The sequence below is a fragment of the Colias eurytheme genome, chromosome 1, assembly GCF_061535395.1.
Source record: "Colias eurytheme isolate Ceu_HAF_F1 chromosome 1, ilColEury1 Martin Lab GWU primary, whole genome shotgun sequence".
In the NCBI taxonomy this organism is placed as follows: Eukaryota; Metazoa; Arthropoda; class Insecta; order Lepidoptera; family Pieridae; genus Colias; species Colias eurytheme.
The window spans coordinates 1,641,918-1,662,102 of record NC_142980.1 but is presented as its reverse complement, the minus strand read 5'-3'; the positions used below and the strand labels follow the sequence as shown (position 1 = coordinate 1,662,102).

At 36.3% G+C, this 20,185-nt stretch overlaps 1 protein-coding gene across 1 annotated transcript; it reads left to right on the top strand.

Moving 5' to 3' along the window:
* The first annotated feature begins 263 nt into the window (after nt 1-263).
* On the top strand, nt 264-17,956 carry Edem2 (ER degradation enhancer, mannosidase alpha-like 2). Its single transcript, XM_090120120.1, has 10 exons — nt 264-569; nt 2,732-2,878; nt 7,272-7,424; nt 10,121-10,274; nt 11,834-12,003; nt 12,260-12,481; nt 12,766-12,931; nt 13,999-14,387; nt 15,949-16,150; nt 16,866-17,956. The coding sequence occupies exons 1-10, from the start codon at nt 454-456 to the stop codon at nt 17,658-17,660; spliced, it is 2,514 nt and encodes an 837-aa protein (XP_089976246.1). The 5' UTR covers nt 264-453; the 3' UTR covers nt 17,661-17,956.
* Nucleotides 17,957-20,185: the final 2,229 nt, after the last annotated feature.

Here is a 20,185-nt window from a genome sequence, read left to right as displayed (position 1 = left end):
GATGCTAAGACATGATGACATTATTTTACCCATGCAGTTACCAAAAAGTAACTATAAAGTACAATATAAAATTTTTATTTACTGTAGGTAGCTAACCATATTTTTAAAAACTAAATAATATGTAAAACCCACAAGAATAAGAGCTGTTCATAATATCAGAAGTAGGAAGTCTGTGGTAGGAAGCGCAGCTGAAAATTGGGTCATTATATCTGTCTGTATTTGACAGCTGTCAGATTGTGCATTGGGCAATGTCGCTTGACGCTCGTCGTCACTCGTCGTCGTCATTCGTCATCAACCCAACACAGTAATATCTTGTAGACTTAGTTTAACTGTATCAGTGCCCGTATTTTAATTTTGCTATGTTATACATTATAAATTGTTTATGATAACCACTACTCGTTTATCCTAAGTTCCGTTCAGTGTTATTTAAATGCTAGTCCATAACTTTGTGATATGGTGATAATGACATGTTATCGTGTGCTCTTAGTTTTTATTTTAGCAATAATATGTGTGAGTACAGAGGAGGAAACTACACAGAGGATGACAAAGGCTGAGAGGGTCAGACTGAGGTAAATAATTTAAAAAGTCAAGAATTATATCTCGCTAATGAAACTCGCTATTATTGCAACATAAAAATGCTACTTAATATCCTATTAAATTCTTGTAACACGACCACAAATCAACACACTTACTCATATTCCAAATTGGTACCTATGTAAACACAAAAAACAAAGCAGGTATGTGTTTACTAGTAAAGGGTTCTGAGTATAAGGTCAATATACTGAAACTTTATAACCTTAATATTTTATAGTCTTTTTTGTCCTGACTGGTTCAACTAATGTCACATTACCAATACAGCATAAAATCCTTTTTTATTGCGGTTTGTTGCATTATTATATCTTCATCTTTTGATACAAGTCTCAGTTTCATAAGTTTCAAATAAAACTGGAAATTGAAAAGAATCTTACATTTTGTTTTTATAAGATATTTCAATGCCACAATGAATTAACCTGCAAAATAAAGTTCAATATTATCACAACAAGGAAAATAATAGCCCATTTAGGGGATTTCTTTTCAATTGAGTAAATGAGATTCTGTGGAAGTTCAATGTATAGGTAGTTGTTAAAGTTAAGTAGTTGTTAAAAAAAAGAAAACAGCTTAATAATCATAATCATTGTAAAGAGTCTTATCAGTCAATTCATGAAAGACTAACTAGGTTTCAATTTGATGATAATATTGGCAAGGCAAAAATTTGTTTAGTGGTGTTTTGTAGATTTGCAATGATAACTCAAAACTAATCCAGTTTCAAAAATTATTTCTCCCACTCGTAGATACATTATGTCATTCCATACTTTCTTATTAATTAATTATTATATGTCTATTAACAACATATACAGGGTGTAGTTTTGAAACAGGTTAGTACCTTAACCTGTATAAGATTATGCCTGCCCTTCTCAAAAATCCTTCCTTTATAATATAATGTTTCTTAATTCCTTCCAATCGGCAAAAGGAAAGTGGGTAGGCAGAAGAGGTGGGTGGACGACATAGAGAACATAGCAGGCAAAAAATGGATGCGTATGGCCCAAGACCTGTTCCGTGCAGTGGCGCTCGCGGCCGCTGTTCGCGGAGAGCCTGCTCCGGACGCGAGACGCTTGGAGTGCACCCACCCATCATGCACTCAATTTGTTAAATAAATTCTTACGTGCTAAATGTGAAGTGGACCTATTTAATGTTAATATTGTATCGTTTGTCTCTAATTGTACCTTATTTTTAAGTCAGACTTTGTAATAATTTTTATCTTTGTGCGTGTTGGTATGTTTGTACTGTAAGTCAAAGATGAATAAATAAATAAATAATTAAAAAAAAAAAAAAAAAAGACAGGGATCTTTGGTACAAGATGGAGGAGGCTTTTACCCATAAGGGGCTACATAACAAGGAATAGATAAAAAACTAAAATGTCATATGTATATGTATTTACTAGCTTTCCGCCCGCGGCTTCGCCCGTATTTTCAAAGATAAACCCGCATAGTTCCCGTTCCCGTGGGATTTCCGGGATAAAACCTATCCTATGTGTTAATCCAAGTTACCCTCTATATGTGTGCTAAAATTCATTGTAATCGGTTCAGTAGTTTTTGCGTGAAAGAGTAACAAACATCCATACATCCATACAAACTTTCACATTTATAATATTAACTAGCTTCCGCCCGCGACTCCGTCCGCGCGGATGTCGGTCTTCGCATGGATGGTTTATTTCTCCATTTTGAGTAACTCTGACAATGACATCTTATAAATATCTATTGGACCCAAATACGGCTAGGCCTATAATAATACGCAACGTGTGTTCGCGGTTCTACAGAACAACGTCTGTAATTAATAAAACTGAAAAATTAAGATTAATTTTTTTCTACGTATTTTTCCAGGATAAAAAATATCCTATTTTACGCCCAGGATAATAAGGTATAATAATTATACCAAGTTTCATCGAAATCGAACCGTTAGTTTTCACGTGATGCCTTCACATACAGACAGACAGACAGACAGACAGACAGACAAAAATTTTTTTAATCACATATTTGGGTTTGGTATCGATCCAGTAACACCCCCTGGTATTTATTTTTTCAATATTTTCAATGTACAGAATTGACCCTTCTACAGATTTATTATATTATGTATAGATAGGATTAATTGTAAGGTGGGATAAATAAAGCTTATTATTATTAATTCCTTCCAGGGAAGAGTCCCGTCGCATGTTCTACCATGCGTATAACGCGTACATGAACAACGCGTACCCGGCGGACGAGCTGATGCCGCTCAGCTGCCAGGGGCGCTGGCGGGGAGTCACGCCCAGTAGAGGGGACATGGACGATGTGCTGGGCAAGTGAGTATATGTCGTAACTTGAGTGGTTCTTGTATTGTATGGGGGTAACTGCTGGAACTCTGTAGAACTTGCATACTTGTTGGATTCATTTGTGTATTGCATAGTGGAATTTCTCCTCTGTAGAAACTCCAGAATAGGTAGTAAATGGTACATGTTATGATGATTTAAAAGTGCTGCTTGTAGAAGACTAATTGAATTGATAAATGTTTGAGTTTTGATGCTTGAATATGCTCATATGTATTTATGGATAAAAAATATTTTTATATTAGTAACTAGCTTCCGCCCACGACTTTGTACGTGCATCCCCGTTTTTTCCCGTTCCCGCAAGAATTTCGGGAAATCCTTTCTTAGTGGATGCCTACGTTCTAACATCTACCTGCATGCCAAATTTCAGCCCGATACGTCCAGAAAATAATTTAAATAAAAAGATACATCAAAATGATTTATTTTCACTTAATATCATCTTAAAGAAGACTATATAAGGACTAAATAAAAATATTATATGTTTAAGGAAGGGTGCTCCAAAATATTTATTTCGCATCACAAAGTTGGCAACTCCCATAACTGGACGAAAACCAGCGCAATCACCCTACATATTTACGTTTTCTCTACATAAAAACCATCCTCGTACTTCAAGGAATATAATAGAAAAGAATTATCGAAATCGGTTCAGCCGTTCACACGTGATGCCATGACAACGCGAAACGGGTGCAGACCCGCCGCCTTTAGCTCCCGCCGCGAAGCGCGTCGAACGCGGCAACTGATACACAAAAATAATCCTTATGGCTGCATGATTCTGTATTCACGCGCGATGACTTATAGCGTATTTCATGTATAACTTTGGTGTTTCTACACCGATTTACATGATTCTTTTACTATAACCTGCCCAGGAGTATGAAGAATAATTGTGCCAAATTTGGTTAAAATCCGTCGTGTAGTTTTTGTTTCTATAACGAATATACAGACAGACAGACAGACAGACAGACAGACAGACAAAAATTTTACTGATTGCATTTTTGGCATCAGTAGCGATCCCTTATCACCCCTTCATAGTTTTTTTTTAAATATATTTCATGTACAGAATTGGCCTCTCTACAGATTTATTATAAGTATAGATTTCCTAGGTCTAGTTAGTTCTTGTTAGTTCTTATCTTCAGTCAGGGCTGAGTATTATAACATGTATAGTATGTACAGTAGTTTAAAGGATTTATTGTGTTTTAAAATGATATAAATTATAGCTAATTGTTAATGGGATTAAGAATGAACTTGCCTATTAGGAGAATTGTATTATGTACATTGTACACTTAGATTGTACATAATATATTTATTATATGATTTTAAATTGTTTTTTTTAATTAAAATTTTCGAATGTTTATCTTCTCGTAGCGCCGGTACAGATACAGTAATTTTACTAATTGTGTCTATTTATTAAGAATAGAAAAAATTCGATCACGAGGCGGGTCCTAATTGTGTCTAATTCTGTTTTCAATATTATGTTTTCGATAATTGCCCGCGCAAATGTTGATTGGACAAGTGAAAACTGCGATAGCGCCACAATATTAGCGCCGTGTGCTATCAAGGTCGCGAGGAAAGAAGTTTCCCGCCACGTTCGACGTTTTTATTGGCTGTGCGATTTCAATACGTTCGATTCTCGAACGTTCTAGAACAAAGTCAAATTTTCCTCCAAATCCTTAAATGCGAAAGTTTGTGGAAGACTAAGTTTGTTTATTAAACTATGTTTGTTTACTCATTAACGAAAAAAATACTTGACGGATTTTGATGAAACTTTACATTATGCATCATTCAACCTAGATAGGTGATACTTGATCATACGGGTACGTATGCGGGTGAAATTGCGCGGGCATTAAGCTATACTTGTTATATACTTACTCGTTAGATAGTGTCGGAGGGTTATATAAACGATAAACTGTATGTTTGATTGACATGACAATTTTTCCATCAGTAACACCGCAGCGAAACGAGTGCAAATTGCTGGTAATAGTCCTGACGGTTCTACATAGTTCTAGAAGTATGTTTAAACGCTATCTATGTATACAATTTGCATAACAGTTGTGTGAATGTCATTTGAGATAATGGCTTTGTACTTGAGAACGATCGATTTTCGATTACAATGTTATCGGACGTCTTGATATGATCGTAGAATCGTATTCCGATACGTTAAATGAGTTGCATTGCTCTCTACGAATTTGTAATATTAGATACCCACCTACGCATGTGGTCTTTATTATAAACTGGGGAGATTATGGCTCAAGTATTATAAATGAGAAAGACTGTCTGGTGGCCTGTCTGCATGCATAATACTGAACCGATTTGGATAAAATTAAGGAAAAAGATATAGTTTAAAAAAGGACATCGGATAGGTTACCCGGAAATCCCATGGGTACGTGAACGTATTCGGTTTCGTTTTTGACTACGCGAGCGACAAAGCTAGTTACATACACAATTACATGATAAGTGAATGTTTTCTGAATTACTGAAACGATTTTTTTTGGGAATATAATTATGAAGGCCTTGGCGAAATATTTTAAATGCTTTATATTTATGAAAAAAAAGTGTGCTATTGCGAATTTATTACGAATACTTTAAATTGGAAATGTATTTGCATAGCTTAGATAAGGTTATGTATAAATATTTTGTGCATTATCTTTATGGGTGTTAATAATTTGAATTACTTTCAATGTTTGTTTCTTTGATTTTCCTTTTTTTTCACAATAAATTGGTGAAAAGCTAGTATTAGATTATGTATAATAGGTAGTAAAAAAAATGTTGTTTATCGGGCAATATCAAAAGCTTTGACCGCCTCCTTGGTGCAGTAGTTGACGTGTGAGCGTAGAACCGAAAGGTCCTGGGTTCGATTCCCGGTGAAGACGAAGAAAAAAAATGTCTCGTTCTGGCAGGACACAGAAGCATAGATTCAGATGGCTGATCACCTACTTGTCCCTAAAGAAAATCGATCAGTGAAACAGATGTATGAATAATGAATCTGCCCCTTACCCCCTAGGAGGGACGGGACTTCACACAATATCAAAAACTACCAAACTGAATTATAGTAAATTTGTTAACTACCTACATTATATTTGGTTAGCAACAAGTACACTAGTATTATTAAAAAATAAGTTAACCCAAGCAAAGCAGCGCACATACATCTAGCAAGAAATAATAGCTAAATTCAAGGAACATTTAATTGCTTTTGCGATAAATTTTATGCTATAGCGAAATTTTATTACTGTTTTTAATAACAATTTTTGTTTACAACATTTTTTGGAAATGAAAACGATTTCTTTTTATTCATAACAATCGTGAATAATGCCATTTGAATTACTATGTTCATCAGAGAATGTTTTTACAAGTATATTGTGAAATAGTATTTTAGTTTGCTCATTTAAACAAATAGACAGGATATTTATCCTGTGTAGCTCTTTTTTCTCATATGCAATGAATACGAATTCCGACTCATGTTGGTCATGGAATATATCCATTTAACTTATTGATAACTCATTAAGAAATCAGTAAGTACAGTGGCCATCAGCGCTGTGTTTGAAACATGCAGCTGTTATCGAGCGATGCAATACATGCGAAGGAAGGCGCGGACCGGAATATAGAAATAATAGGCCAAATAGCATTTTAGGGTTTTACATTTTGATGTCCTATGGCTATGAATCTATAGTTATGTTAGAATCGGAAGAGTTTGTTGTCTCGGTAGTCTCAGGATCCAGTAGTCCGATTTGAAAAATTATTTCACTGTTACATAGGCCTTTTATCGAGATAGACAACCATAGTTAGACTGACTAAAACCATGGGGAACAGCTAATTCTGTGTACCTGTTTCACAGACTGGCAAATACACAGTCTTGAGCTTATACGTCTCAAATCCACCAACGATTTGGGATTGAAAATATTCAAAATAGTTGAAGACCCAGTGTCAAAAGCTTTTACTTTTTTCAAAGATTATATTTGTGTCTTATCCGCGACTGAAACGCGGGAAATCTATACTAATTCTATACTAATATTATAAAGAGGAAAGGTTTGTATGTATGTATGTATATGTATGGTTTTCACGCATAAACTATTGAACCAATTTGCATGAAATTTGGTATGGAGATATTTTGATACCCGAGAAAGGCTACCTTTTATTGCGAAATATGTACCACGAGCGAAGCCGGGGTGGACCGCTAGTAGTTTATATTTGTATAAGTTTTAAGATAATTAATTGAGTTGTAGTATGTGCCATCAATCAAGTTACAATACACAATATGAAGTTATTATATTGACCTATTTTTATTTTAGTACATAAATAGTAGATAAGTAAAATACACCATATAAACTTATGAATCGATCTGTTATTAATAAATTGGTAACAAAATTCCTTTCAGCTTCTCACTAACCCTGGTGGACAGCCTGGATACATTAGCCGTGATGGGAGACTTCTCCGAGTTCAGCCGAGCCATTAAACTGGTGATCCGTGACGTCACGTTCGATCATGACATCATTGTGTCGGTTTTTGAGACGAACATACGGATGGTTGGGTATGTATCTATCGATCTGTCTATCTATCTATACTAATATTATAAAGCTGAAGACTTTGTTTGTTTGAACGCGCTAATCTCGGGAACTACTGGTCCGATTTGAAAAATTCTTTCGGTGTTAGATAGCCCATTTATCGAGGAAGGTATATATCATCACGCTACGACCAACAGGAGTGGAGTCACGGGGGTGAAACCGCGCGGAGCAGCTAGTCTAAATATATAATAGATACATATCTATCATCATCATCAACCCATATATGTTCCTACTCCTGTGACACGTACCTCTTTTGAGAGTACAGACCATAATCCACCACGCTGGCCAAGTGCGGGTTGGCGGATGACACATGTCGTCGAACATTTGATTCTTCGACATGTCGGTTTACAAACGATGTTTTCCTTTACCGGCTGGAGCATAGGTGATTTTATAACATGTGTAGCAAAATTGAAAAATCTGAAAATATTTTCATCACGCTCGCGTGGCTTGTATAGTACGACATAAAAGAGATGAAATTAATTATTTTGGAACTAATTCGTTTTTCATTACCTGGCAACCCTGAATTGGCAATGTAGCTGTCAAGTTGAATAAAAATTTGTTGTTTTTTTCGTGAAGTGGAGAATTATTGAGATAAAATTGTTATTTAGAACAAGAAATTTAAATAAAAAAGGAGACATCATGAAAAAGGTTAAACGTAGCGGTGTCCGTGATGTGGTGTATAAAGTTTTTATTCGGTGTTTGTCCGAATTTCAAGCTGGAAATTTATTGACTGATTTGGAAAACGTTTACAAACGTACAGCAGAATATACCGGTGAGATTCCATTTATTTTTGCTCAGTACTACGCAAAATAGAATATTCCATTAGTAACGAGTGTTTAATGTATGTATGTATGGCGATTATTACGTTTTCGCAATTTAATTTGAGGTTATTTGTATGTAAACAAAAACTAGTTTTTATAGTGCGACCAGCACAATTTGAGTCAAGAAGTTATATCCAATCCAACCAGCCTCAAATAAAGTACCTAGTTTAGATTTTACTACACAGTATAGTGATAACTGTTTTCATACAGCTATCTATCTATTAATCAATCAAACCATAAGAAAAAAAATCATATTTACTGTATCATATTTACAGATACTGAAGATGCCCCGTACCCTCTTGCCAGTACTTCGAAACAGAGTGATGATCAGTCCTTTGAAGGAGTAGAATATTTAGATTTTGATGAATTATATTAATGTACAAAATTTATCTACAAAAAAAATAAAAATATGTGGTTTTCAAATCGCCTTGTTTTTTTCTACCCGACGGACCCAGAAAGAGGGTAATGTGTTTGAGCTGCATGTATGCTTGTTTGTTTGTATGTTTGATTCTATGTGCGCCTCTGCATTCTAAACACTTGACCGATTTTTATAAAATAACTAATTCCAAATACATTTAAGTAAAATTTGACCTAGGTAGGTCAATTAAAATACTAGTGTATTTTTGTCTTAAATTACACTATTGCTACAATGAAACAATTATAACGGTTTAAATCGCGGTATTTATTTTAGATTATATTATATAGATTTTTGGATTTTTATTCTATAGTATCAAGATCGCTTGCGTCGCAGTATCAGTGTTGCTATATGAGCGACGGTGGCGCCCTCATTTATTTTCATCTCTTTTGTGTCGCACTGTATATAATATTATAACGTACGTGGATAATATTAAAAATCCTAAGAGTTTGTTTGTTTACATTTTTAATCATATTTTACCAATATCTCCACATGATATGATCCACAATATATTAACTTTTAAAGAGCTTAACATGTTCAGAACAACAAAATATAAAAGTTTGGAAAATCCAAAAGTGCACGACTCATAATGCTCATTTAATTATGAAATATATATAAAAAAAAAAAAACTTATTGTAGTTTTCGTTTTTTATTAATTGCAATTAAACGACACTGAATTAATTAATCATTCGCATTCAGTGACCTACAATCGTCGATTAGAATATTTAAAAAAAAATTTAACTCAAATGATGGATTTTTTCACAAGTTATAGTGTTTTCAGGTTTCACACATGACGGACAGGAAAATTTTTTGACCTATTTCGGTGTTTTTTTCCAATTCTATTGAAGAAAATCAATTTTTAAAAAGTATGGGATTAATCTCCATTAAATTATCTCGACAATAGTATGCAAAATATCTTGATTCCGTGAACTAACAAGGCTATAATAATAAGAATAGCTGCAAAAATGAGGCGAAAAAAATTTTTCGATCGTAAAGCACTCTCTGATGCTTCGCATCATGAGTCGTGCAATATTTCAATGAAAATAATGTGGTCTTGTTTTTCTTTGCCGGTGATAATCTAGTATCACCGAAATAACCTATAGTTTTCTTATGTTCAGTTATCACTGGTTTAAGCCAGAGCATCCTGCTGTCTCTTCCCTGCATAGGCTAAGATCTTTAAAATTGCGCAAATATTCTCGATGCGGTTTTTTATAGATGGAGTAGTTTAAGTAATTTAACTATTGTTATCAGAATTGCAACCGCACTTGGCGGGTCGCTATATTGAAGTGAAATTCTGCTGTTCAATGTCTAAATAAATATTTCACATCATTATATTATCCTAAATAGTCAATAATATATACTAACTTGGTATTTCAGATGTAATCATCCTAAACTCAAATAGTTAACAATGTAAACTTTATTTCAGAGGGCTTCTATCAGCACACGTTTTGGCGACAGCCCTCAAGAACGAAGTGCCAGCCCTGCATTGGTATAACGGGGAGCTTCTACAGAAAGCTGAAGACCTGGGCAGAAGGTTACTGCCCGCTTTCAATACGTCTACAGGCATTCCACATGGCAGGGTAAGGGTTTAGTTTAATTTTAGTTTTAATCCATCAGGCCCCGGAATCACAGACACAATAGAAACTCTATTGTGTCGCGGCCGGATCTGGCCATTCGGGGCTCAATGGGTTAAATAAGAAAAACAGAAAATACATTTATTATGGGCACATACATATAAAATAAGAGACATTATAGGTTAAATACTTCTAAAATTTTTTTCAACCCTGACATATATGCTGAGCCAAGGCCTGTTCGTAGAACACTGTGCACATTAAATGTATCCGTTTCTTTTTTATACTGTGTTTTTTGTGTCTTTTAATTGATTTTATGTTTTGTGTTTGTATTATGTATATTTTCTTGTGTTCTATGAATAAACGTGTTATCTATCTATCTATCTATCTAAAATAAATTATAATACATGCCATAATTAGGCCTACCACTCAGTGTAATATCACTGATTTTCAGTGGATGCTTATTGAAAGTGGATGTGTTCAATGTTCATGCTCAAACTATTAGTATTTAATATATGGTTATTCAATGTAATACAAACAATATTATATACTTTACAGTTTTATAACATACTAACTGCTCCGCGCGGTTTCACTCCCGTGGCTCCACTCCTGTTGGTCGTAGCGTGATCATATATAGCCTATAACCTCGATAATTGGGCTATCTAACACCGAAAAAATTTTTCAAATCGGACCAGTAGTTCCCGAGATTAGCGCGTTCAAACAAGCAAACAAACTATTCGGCTTTATTATATTAGTATAGATATATAACATAAAGCACATTTTAATCAACAAAGCCGTTAAAAGGGTATGTTTATTACAAACATTTACAAAACTGGTTCTCTTAAAACAAGAAAACAATGATTTAAGCCACAATTGTCATTATTATGCAGCTTCGTCAAGGTGTATGTAATACGATGTATCTATAGTAAAAGGAATATGCACACTGTCAAGATCACAAAGCTATAAAGTGTAGGAATTAATTAATTATCCTTTTATTTTAGTAACCTTGATGAAACTGCATAATAATGATCATAGTGTCATATAGAATTGTCTTGTTTTTAGAAAGCGTACTCCTCCCTCAAAGGCCGGCAACGCACAATCATCGCTTTCTGACAGGCGACGCGCAAGCTCGTTTGTCAGCATAGCCATAAAAAAGAATTTATGTTTGTTTGCTTGTTACGATTTAACTCAAAAACTACTCGCCCAGAAAGCTTATCTTAACCGAGTAATATGTGCTTTTTATCCTGAATGAAGCTGAGCAAGCGGCTAGTCTTCAAATATTCATTCATAAGTTTTATTTTTTACACAAATATTTTTTTTTTAATTTGTGATTTAATTATATGTATTCAACTAGCTTACCGCCCGCGGCTTCGCCCGCTTTGTCTAAAACCTAATAAATTATATACTAAAACCTTCCTCTTGAATCACTCTATCTATTAAAAAAAACCGCATCAAAATCCGTTGCGTAGTTTTAAAGATTTAAGCATGCAAAGGGACATAGGGACAGAGAAAGCGACTTTGTTTTATACTATGTATAGTGATAGTGATTTATTTGCTCTCCTTTAAAGGTGAACCTCCGCCACGGTATCCGGGGGTTGTCAGAATCACGGGAAACTTGCACCGCGTGCGCTGGGACCATGATACTAGAGATGGCAGCCCTGTCGCGATTAACTGGTAACCCTGTGTTCGAGCAGAAAGCGCACAAAGCTATGGACGGCTTGTGGAAGATTCGGCATAGGTGAGAAATAGATTATATTTAAAAAAACATGTATTTTTTTATACGCACTTAATATATACGTATAATATTAATATATATAAATCTCGTGTCACAATGTTTGTCCTCAATGGACTCCTAAACCACTTAACCGATTATAATAAAATTCGCACACCATGTGCAGTTCGATCCAACTTGAGAGATAGGATAGTTTAAACATGTAAGTGCCACGGGCGAAGCCGGGGCGGACCGCTAGTACTTATAATATTTTTTTTTTCAGAACTTCCGACCTAATGGGCACAGTGATAAACATCCACTCAGGTGACTGGGTCCGCAAAGACTCCGGTGTAGGCGCGGGCATAGACTCGTACTACGAGTACTGTCTCAAAGCGTACATCTTGCTCGGAGACGAGAAGTACCTGGCCAGGTTCAATAGACACTATAACGCGGTCATGAAGTACATAAGCAGGGGTCCCATTATGCTGGCCGTGCATATGCATAGGTGAATATGAACAAAATTTTTGGGTAAAACATTATTTTGTGACCGAAAATCTTAATTTCTATAGATATATGAAATGAATGCTTATTTCCCTTGGTCACGCGTGGACGGGTAGACCGATTGCCATAATTATTTTTTTGTTGTGTTTGTAATAGTCAGGAGAAGCATCTTATGAAAGAAAACTTAATAAATTTGCGCCAGACATAGAGATAATTAAGAAAGCAAAGGCTGTTTAAAGTTGACGGTCACGTTTGTTGGGTCAGTTAGTATTAACACACGGATTTCAGGCCGCACCTCCAGTCCCGCAACTTCATGGACGCCCTACTGGCGTTCTGGCCCGGGCTGCAGGTGCTGCTCGGCGACGTGCGGCCCGCGGTCGAGACGCACGAGATGCTCTACCAGGTGATGCAGCGGCACACCTTCATACCGGAGGCGTTCACTAGTGACTTTCAGGTGAGTTCTCCAATAAAACACATCTATACTGAAAGTCAAGTCCCGTTTTTTGAAGTGAAAACTTCTTTAGCGGCGTTGAGCACTTTTTCTGTAATGGGTATAAAATCTTAAACTCGCGTCAGGACACGTGACTTGATCGAAAAAGCGTAAGACGGATACCATTCCAAAATATCAAACATGCTCAACGTTAATAATCAAGTTTTCACTTCTGCCGGCACTCCCGGAGTGCAACCCGTCTTTTTTTTTATACGTAGATAGGTGGACATTTGACCCCAGTCCCACCTGATGGAAAGTGGTGACGAGATCTAAGGTAAGTCACGCCTGCCTAGAAAGTGCCTGTTAATTCGTCTCTTGAAAATTCCCATGTTGTACTTCTCTGTAAAGACGGACGCCGGCAGAGAATTCCACTCTTTGGCAGCTCGCATCAAGAAGGAGGACGCAAAGCGTGCTGTGCGTGCAGTCGGCATTTCTACCAGATAAGGGTGGTATCCCGCCGTGCGCCTGGACGTTCTTTGGAAAAAAGGGGGAGCTGGGATAAGGCCATGTAATTCCCTTGGACATTATGGGATTCGAACCGAGGACCCCTTGATTCTACGCTCACGCGGTAACCACTATTGACTGTACCATGGAGGCGGTCAATATTTATACTACGTGGGGTAAATGGAAAAAAAATAACTAATATATAAACACTAATAAATGAAATTTTCGCTACAAAACCGAATTTGAACCGGCCTTGCCGAGGCGACGCCTAACCTCACGGCCATTCTTGATTCCGCCAGAGCTATTGAGCAATCGCTGTCAAATACTATAGCCATTTAAAATGTTTTATTATTTTTGGCAATGCCAATAAATAATCCGTACTATAATATTATAAATGCGAAAGTAACTCTGTCTGTCTGTCTGTTACTCAATCACGCCTAAACTATTGAACCAATTTGCATGAAATTTGGTATGGAGATATTTTGATACCCGAGAAAGGACATAATAGGCTACCTTTTATTGCGAAATATGTACCACGGGCGATGCCGGGGCGGACCTCTAGTGTAATTATAAAATTAATTTTTCAGGTGCACTGGGGCCAACACCCACTCCGTCCAGAATTCCTGGAGTCCACATACTTCCTGCACCGCGCGACGGAAGACGATCACTACCTACAAGTCGGCAAAACTGTACTGAAAGCGTTACAGCAATACACCAGAGTGCCTTGTGGCTATGCAGCCGTGAATGACGTCAGAACAAGGATACATGAGGACAGAATGGATTCCTTTGTCCTTGCTGAGACGTTCAAATACCTGTATATGTTGTTTGGCGAAGACAAAGACTTGCCTATTAAATTGGAAGACTATGTGCTGACAACGGAAGCTCATTTCCTACCGTTGTCTTTGGCGACAGACGGAAAGAATTCGACCTACTTGAATATAAAGATCGATGATGAAGATGACGATAAATATCGGAAGTAAGTAGTTGTTTCTTTACTATACCGTTACAGTTATCATCTCTATAAGTATGATGATTTAATCTATACTAGTATTATTAAGAGGAAAGGTTTGTATGTATGTATGTATGGTTTTCACGCATAAACTACTGGACCGATTTTGATGAAATTTGGCACAGATAATCTTTAGACCCTGGGAAAGAACATAGGCTACCTTTTATTGCGAAATATGTACCACGGGCGGAGCCGGGGCGGACCGCTAGTTCAATATAAAGTGACAACATACTTTCGTTTAAATGTCTAAACTTACACACAATAGTTTACTATAAGTCTACTATTTCTTATCACATTTCTGCATGCGTTTTGTCCTCACCTTTCGAAATGTATTTTATTCCTAATACTACATTAGCACATCTCGACTACAACCATTCAACGACATACAACGTCACTTTGCATCACCTGTCTAAAAACACTTAATACACAAACTTTTTAAACCATGTACACTTAACCCATTGAGCCCCAAGCGGCCCGATCGGTCCCAGACACAATAGATTTTCTATTGTGTCTGTGGTTCCGGGGCCTGAGTTACTAATCTCCAGCTATTTTGTAACATATATCCATAAAATAGAATGTGTAGAATCAACAAAGCTAAAAACAGTGTAATATTTATGGCTATTAAAATATATAATAAAATACCGGACAATTTCAAGGAACTACCAGTAAATCTTTTCAAAAATAAACTGACGAACTGGTTAATGGTAAAACAATTTTATGACATTGAAGAATTTATGACTTTGAAGTAGTGTAAACTGAATTGTGTGTGATATAATCGTGTTAATCGTAGTGCGTTCGCGTAATTGTGAAAATTGAATTGTGTGTACATTTAAATAATTAGACTAATCAACTTTCTTTTCAATATTTGCACACCCAATCAATGGGTAGAATGTATTAGCCACATATTGTAATTAAAACATCTATAATTTGTAACTACATTCTTGCAAATAATAATAATAAATAAATTTGTGTGGGGATACAGTGGGCAGTCCTTCTGGATAACGCTCGGATAGTCCGAAGGTTCCTCACTCAGTCGCCCTAGACTCCGGCCGTCTGGCCACTCAGCCGGAGTTTTTTTTCACACCGCCGCGAGGCGAGATACTTGCCCCCCCAATAAATTTTTTATTTGACAACAAAAAAATATACATGTACATGCAATTATGGGATAACTTACATATAAGTAAAATATAAACCGTAGCTGAAGGTACAATTAATTGCAAAATTTGAACAATGTCTCCTATGCTAGGAAATGTCCTGTGTTACAGGAGACATTTATCCATCCGTTGATACAAGTTATATACCTGAATATTATAACAATTCTATACTATGCAAGTATCACTTTAGCCAAGATTTGATGAAATTAAAAAAAATTAACTCTTTACAAAAAAAAATAAGAGAAATTGAACTGAATATCTAAAAGAATTTAAAAGAAAGGATATACGTATTGAAGGTGTGTGTGTGTGAGTGAGGGAGTGTACGTGTGTGAGGGTGTGGATAAATAAATATAATTTGAATTTGAATATTGCAGAACGTGTCCGAACACAGCATCCCTAGTGGCTGAGAAAGTCCGTCGTCCAATGCGACAAATGCTTGGCAGTACGGCCGCCAGACCGCCGGCCAGACTCCGGCCACTCAATGACCCGAGGCAGATACACGCATTGGCTGATATGGGGATATCAGTGCTCACGCTGCCCGATGGGAGGGTGCAACTACTCTATACGGCTATTACGGTGACGTGTTTTTGTTTTAAATCACTACATAGTATAAAACAAAGTCGCTTTCTCTGTCCCTATGTCCCTTTGTATGCTTAAATCTTTAAAACTACCCAACGGATTTTGATGCGGTTTTTTATTCAAGAGGAAGGTTTTAGTATATAATTTATTGGGTTTTAGACAAAGCGGGCGAAGCCGCAGGCGGTAAGCTAGTCCAAATATAATTATGAATACAGGAGGTTGTCATTTGTATATATGTATATCGTGGCCATATCGTAGATTTGCTCATTTCATGATATGATCGGTCATTTCGTGAAATGGTCGCATTTCATGGACCAAGAAATGGGTCCGATTTGAAATTTTTTTGGGATTAGTGCGTTCAAACAATCAAACTCTTCAGCTTTATAATATTAGTATAGATAATATTTATTAAGTATTAGAACAATCCATACGGTACAAATTTTACATAATTCCAAATATTTCCCTGTATCAAGCATGGACTCACTATCAAAGTCCTTATGACAATTGGATTTTGCTTACCATTTGGCACAAGCGAAAGATATGACACCCGCGCTCTACAGCTTTGTAATATATACTCTTAGGGGTGAACCTATTTAAGTTTTGTACAGTTCTGGCCATTTAACGGTAAAATTAAAGAATAAATATGATTCTTACCAACGATTAAAAGTTGAAAAGAAAACACTAATTAATTTTATAAATACCTCGATTCCAGGCTAAATCCCAAAAAGACGCAGCGGAGGGGCTCACATTTATGCGCGAAATGTCTAAATGGAACGCACTCAGTGACACGGAAAATGGCGTAGTTGCGGCAGGAGTCAAAATCAACGACAAAATCTTCCCAGCTGGCCCTGGCCATTTCGGGAAAGAAATAACCGGCAACGAAAGATACGTGGGCACAGTTAACTTCGCGTATCCGTCAGATGCATGTTCTGCCATCAAGAATAAAGACGAAATTTCTGGAAAGTTTGCCATTGCCAAAAGGGGACAGTGCACCTTCGCACAAAAGGTCCGACACCTTCAAGATGCTGGAGCACATTTGGCCATAGTCCTGGACAATGTTAAAGAGTCGACTCACGAAAGCACAGCTCTCTTCGCTATGTCCGGAGATGGAAAAGATGATATACAAATCCCAGCGGTATTCCTTTTCTCCAAAGAAGGAGCTTTCCTCAAAGCGGCGCTCAAAGAAAATCCAGGATTGATTCTAGTGGTCGGAGAACTCAAGTCCATGAAGCGAGAATACGAGAACAGCTGTGATAACGGGAACTGCGACTTACTAGAGAGTCCGGTGTCAATGGACAAGGAGTCGCTTGACTTGAAACGCGTTCTGAGCCAATTAATAACGCAATTTGAACTCAATGTCTCCAACGAGGACAGTCAAAAAACCTGTGAGGATTCGAGCGAACAATTGAAGGACCAACATCAAGATGACTCCGCGAAAGTTTGTAAACTAAGGGACGAAGATATTAAAACAAAAGGAACGGTTGAAGTGAAAAAAGACGGTGTATGAAGTTTTAAACGTGTTTGTATATACAGATGTAAGTGAAGATGTGTATAAATGTGTAAATATCGGTTGTAAGGGGGTATTTCGTGCCTTGGAATATTTACGAATTCCACGTGTTAATTTTACGATCATACAGCAATAACTCCGTTCCTACAATCGTATTGAGTATTGACTACTATTTGACAATATTTGAGTACATAATATACTAAATGACGCGAAATCTATAGCCGTATTTTAAAATCCGTTTGTTATAGAATTAATAAAGCAATAATTAATTGTTCCTATAGACTACAAGCCGGCATAGGAAAAAATATGGGTCAAATGAACCACCAGGGGACATATCTAGAACGATAGAAGAGCATAAAATAATAAGATTCATCACTATGCCGTCACTTGTAAGCTGTCCAACTGAGTGCAGATGAGAATTCAAAAGTACAGGTAGACTCGGTAAATTTTGGTCATATATTTTTGTACGGCATTCTTAACCATCGATAGATCCATTAAAAATAATAAGAAACCGCTCAGTGCCGTACAAAAATGGTGGTCCACCAAGTCGGAATTTTTATTTAATTTCCGAGAGTTACCGGGGGTAAATTTGGTCATTTGACCATGTACGGCATCTGTGTCATACTATTGCTATACTGCTTTTAATCCATTATTCCGCAACGCCGTACAAAAATCATGGGGACAAGGGGAAAAAATCGAGAGTTGCAATCCCCTCTCTTTCCCCACTCCAGGGGGTCATTTGACTAAGTACGGCTTTGGTTCCAAAACATTATCTAGCACTCAAAAGTACTATTAGAAGCAATGCCGTCAAAAAATAATTGTTCCTTTAAATGTATACCAATAATCATCTTAATTTCATCGAATTCTTGATATAAAGAGCTGTAAGGTCATTTGACCCTGTACGGGAACTTTTTTTTAACATGATATTGTAAAATTCAATTGTTGTATAGTATTGCCGTTCAAAAGAAACCGTTCTAAAAAAAGTTATAGAGAAATGCAAAAACTGAAATTTTGTAAAAGTTTAAACATCGTAGATTAATGAAATATAATAGTTTTCTACAATTTATTCGTTGTTTTAAATAGTATAAACATAGATAAATTAGGAAAAAACGATGCCGTACATTTTTGTGCAGACCACATCTTTTAGGCTGATGAAAGCGACGAAAGCTACAATTTTAAGGGTGCTTTATGGCCATCTGATACAGTACGGCATTAACATATTTTTACCCGACTACGGCAAAGCAAAAGGAGGGTTATGATTTTGACAGGTCATGTATGTATGTTCATCTATTCCCTCGTAACTTCTAAACTACTTATCAGAATTCGACAAATGATATATCATTAGAAGCGTCTGAATTGTTCACTGGATAACCAGCGACCAGCTAGCTAAAGACTATATGGGGTTTCACAAAATCTAAATAAATGCCGTGTTTGGTATCATTTGAAAGCGCTTTACTTGTACATTTTGAATATGTATATATTACTAGCATTTGCTTGTGACTTTACCTGTATTCATGGGCTAATTGCAAATAATTCACATCTTTTCGTTCATAGCTTCTTTATTAGTTCATCAATTTAACGGAGTCCATTCCACCTGACTCCGACTTTCCAAGGTGATAATTATTAACCACCTCGAGCTTCTTAATATTAATGTATATTTATATTTTATTATAAAAATATAAAGCAAACATTTCGTTATATGGATTTTTTTCTTTTTCAGATTTTTCCCCTTTGAACCAATGAAAATGTACGGCACATGAAAAAATATTATCTATGCATAAAATACTTTAAGAATAAATTTATTTCGTGTTGTGTCAAATGACCCCCTGGAGTGGTAAAAGAGAGGGGATTGCAACTCTCGATTTTTTCCCCTTGTCCCCATGATTTTTGTACGGCGTTGCGGAATAATGGATTAAAAGCAGTATAGCAATAGTATGACACAGATGCCGTACATGGTCAAATGACCAAATTTACCCCCGGTAACTCTCGGAAATTAAATAAAAATTCCGACTTGGTGGACCACCATTTTTGTACGGCACTGAGCGGTTTCTTATTATTTTTAATGGATCTATCGATGGTTAAGAATGCCGTACAAAAATATATGACCAAAATTTACCGAGTCTTCCTGTACTTTTGAATTCTCATGTGCACTCAGTTGGACAGCTTACAAGTGACGGCATAGTGATGAATCTTATTATTTTATGCTCTTCTATCGTTCTAGATATGTCCCCTGGTGGTTCATTTGACCCATATTTTTTCCTATGCCGGCTTGTAGTCTACTAGTATTACCGACTAGTGTAATCTCCTTTCAATTGTAAATGTTACACGATGTTTGATACAATATATTTTATGCATGAATTATGTAGGTTTGGATTACAAAATATGCGTACGAAACATGCGCAAATTTTGTGTGTAATATTTTATAGATATATATATATATGATTATATTTCTATGTTTCATCAATATGATTTTATAAGAATTGAATGGTGAGTACATAGGCCTTAATCTACCTCTAGTGAGTCAC

Coding starts and splice junctions, on each gene's coding strand:
- Edem2 (XM_090120120.1), top strand. CDS start 454: ATGGTGATAATGACATGTTATCGTGTGCTCTTAGTTTTTATTTTAGCA. Junction 14,388..15,948: donor GATGACGATAAATATCGGAA/GTAAGTAGTTGT, acceptor TGAATATTGCAG/AACGTGTCCGAACACAGCAT. Junction 16,151..16,865: donor TACTCTATACGGCTATTACG/GTGACGTGTTTT, acceptor CCTCGATTCCAG/GCTAAATCCCAAAAAGACGC.